The following is a 2,615-nucleotide window of genomic DNA, read 5'->3' as shown; positions in this document are numbered from 1 at the left end:
TATGGAGTTGAAACATGGGCTAAAGGAAGTAGGTATCGAGGTCAGTATAGGTTAGGGCTAAGACATGGAATTGGAGTCTATACGTTTTATACAGGAGATGTATATGCTGGTGAGTGGTCTAATGGGCAGTGCCATGGGTGTGGTGTTTATACCTCTGAGGATGGAAGCAGATATGATGGAGAGTTTAAATGGGGTGTCAAACATGGCCTTGGTTGTTACCATTTCAGGTCAGCATTATTCTTTTTTTTTACTCTTCATTGCCTTTTTACTCTGGTTTGTCATTTGAATTTCTGGAATTTGGTTGTGCTTTGACTTGTGATGGTGTTCTAACTCCAAAATCACATACGCTGTTGACATAGTGTTAAGTGAGAATCTGAATCTTGATGTTGTATCTGGTTTACAAGATCTAGTTTCTTCAGACTAAAGTTGTGTAGTGACTTATGGTGGTGTATTAGGTTTCATGTATATGTTGCTTGTCTGAGTGTGTTTCCGACATTGAGTTCCATTGTTTGTAAAGGTTCGTGTAGTTTTCTTTCATAGTGGCCCTTGTTCACCTTTGGATCAATTGTGAATCTGTGAAAGGCTTTGAATTTGCTTTCGGCGATTTGATGAATAATTAGGCTTCTCTGTTACTGCATTAGCATTGATCTTAGGAATTTGCATGAAGCACTGGCTGGTCAAATGTGCTTTAGTTGTATCATGGCTTTACAGCTATATTTATCTTGGACTTATTGCAGAAATGGAGATTCATATGCTGGGGAGTATTTTGCAGACAAGATGCATGGTTTTGGAGTGTATCAATTCGGGAATGGGCATAAGTATGAAGGAGCTTGGCATGAGGGAAGAAGGCAAGGACTCGGTATGTATACTTTCAGGACTGGTGAGACACAGGCCGGTCACTGGGAAGACGGCATTCTGAGTTGTGCTAGCGAGCAGACAATCCGCCCTGGTTCATCTTTTACCATCAGCCATTCTAAAGTTGTTGATACCGTTGAGGTAAGTAAACTATAGTAGTGTTTATCTTTTATCTGCAAACATCATAAATACACTACTAGAATCTTCAATGACCAACTTGTTCTCTATTTTTCGCATTGGTTCAATCATTAGCAAGCAAGGAAAGCAGCTGAGAGAGCAAAGGAAGTTGTGAAAGTGGAAGAGAGAATCAAGAGAGTGGTGATGGCTGCAAACAGAGCAGCGAATGCGGCTAGAGTAGCAGCTGTGAAGGCTGTCCAAGCACAAACCTTTCACAGGAATGGTAGTGATCTTGGAACCGTATGATGAATGACATCTCATATACTCATGGGTCAGGATAGTTTTTAGTTTTCCCTCCATGAGCAAAGCTTAGTTTTAAACTGTAGATAATAATAAGCCAGTTATTGTGTTAGCCAAAAAGAGATCTTTGTAAATCAACAAAACATTGGGTCTGCTTAATGGAATGCAATTGACAAGTTGACAAACATGTAGCCAAAATCCCCAACTCCATTAAATAATCAGAAATCTGGTCTATCATATAAACCTTTTATAACAAAAAGATGGAAATAATATTGAATCTGGTCTTGAAAAATGTGTATGATGAGTTAGATAGAAGTCTAGCTCTCAGTTTGTTCTCTGAGCCTCCTGATGGTACTCCTAACAGTGACAGCACTGGCGGTATTCATAGTGTAGGCACCACCAGCCTTAACTTTGCCACAGTCCTTACATCCCCAGATTCCAACAGCCTTCCTCTTAACAGCATACTTGCCACAGAACTCGCAGAAGTATTTGCTGTGCTGACTCACTTAGTCACTTCCATCTTCTTGATTTGCTTCCTAAGACTTGCACCATATCTGGTCCCTTCACAGACAAAATTTCAACACATTCATAAACGAACCAACACATAAACAATGTATTATAATGGGATGATGCAATGAAGCAATGATTTTTGTGACACAAAGTTATGGGAACTGACCATATTTGCGGACAATTCCAGCCTTGTTCGTCCTCTTGGTCTGAAACCAAAAGATAAAATCACATAAGGTACATTAGTGCTCATAACTTGCCGTGAAGAAAGGAAGAATATTTTGAGGAGAAGGATGAACTAAAAGCAATTACGTACGTTACATGGAATCCAATTACTTTATGATTGTCGGATATTACAAAACTCTAAAGATGAGAAAACATGAGAGAATTATCTGAAAAGTCGTACCATTGGTAACCGGTGGTTTGAGAGATCGACAAGAAGAATCAGCGGCTGATGAAATGCGAGCAGCAACAAGCCAACAACAACAAAAACCTTTGATAGGGAGGGAGACGTTTTTGTAATGTAATGTAACCCCTACCGGATCATGGTTTAACCCACACCAATAATCTTTAGTTGGATTCGGGTTTTTGAATTAAGCTAATGTAAGAGTGTTGACCGTTGGATCTGGAGAGGTGACCAAATCCGACGTCCCAGATTATATACGATTTCTCTACTGACGAACGACGTCGTGGAGGGTCCCACTGAATTTTATAGGGTAATCAATCGCAGGTTTTTTTTCAAAATCTGTCTCACTTTTCGTCCCTTCGAGCCCAAATCAAATGGCTAAAAAATAGCTTTTAGAAATCGGATCCCACAAGAACAAAAAAAAAAAAAA

General features: G+C 39.6%; 1 protein-coding gene and 1 pseudogene across 2 annotated transcripts in view; one reads left to right on the top strand and one right to left on the bottom strand.

Moving 5' to 3' along the window:
• The window catches only part of LOC104786034 (phosphatidylinositol 4-phosphate 5-kinase 5-like), a 3,376-nt gene extending 1,919 nt beyond the window's left edge, over nt 1–1,457 (top strand). Inside the window, exons 2-4 of one of the 2 annotated variants that reach the window (XM_010511341.2) lie at nt 15–227; nt 738–996; nt 1,108–1,457. In XM_010511341.2, the coding sequence (XP_010509643.1) occupies nt 15–227; nt 738–996; nt 1,108–1,278 (643 nt within the window). In that variant the 3' untranslated portion in view covers nt 1,279–1,457. The remainder of the gene's footprint in view (nt 1–14; nt 228–737; nt 997–1,107) is intronic. The other variant, XM_010511340.2, reaches the window with a different exon arrangement.
• LOC104786033 overlaps nt 1,590–2,615 on the bottom strand; it is a 1,715-nt pseudogene continuing 689 nt past the window's right edge.

This window comes from Camelina sativa, chromosome 5 (assembly GCF_000633955.1).
Source record: "Camelina sativa cultivar DH55 chromosome 5, Cs, whole genome shotgun sequence".
Classification (NCBI taxonomy): domain Eukaryota; kingdom Viridiplantae; phylum Streptophyta; class Magnoliopsida; order Brassicales; family Brassicaceae; genus Camelina; species Camelina sativa.
Note: the sequence above shows the minus strand (reverse complement) of the source record. Positions and strands in the feature narration are given on the sequence as shown.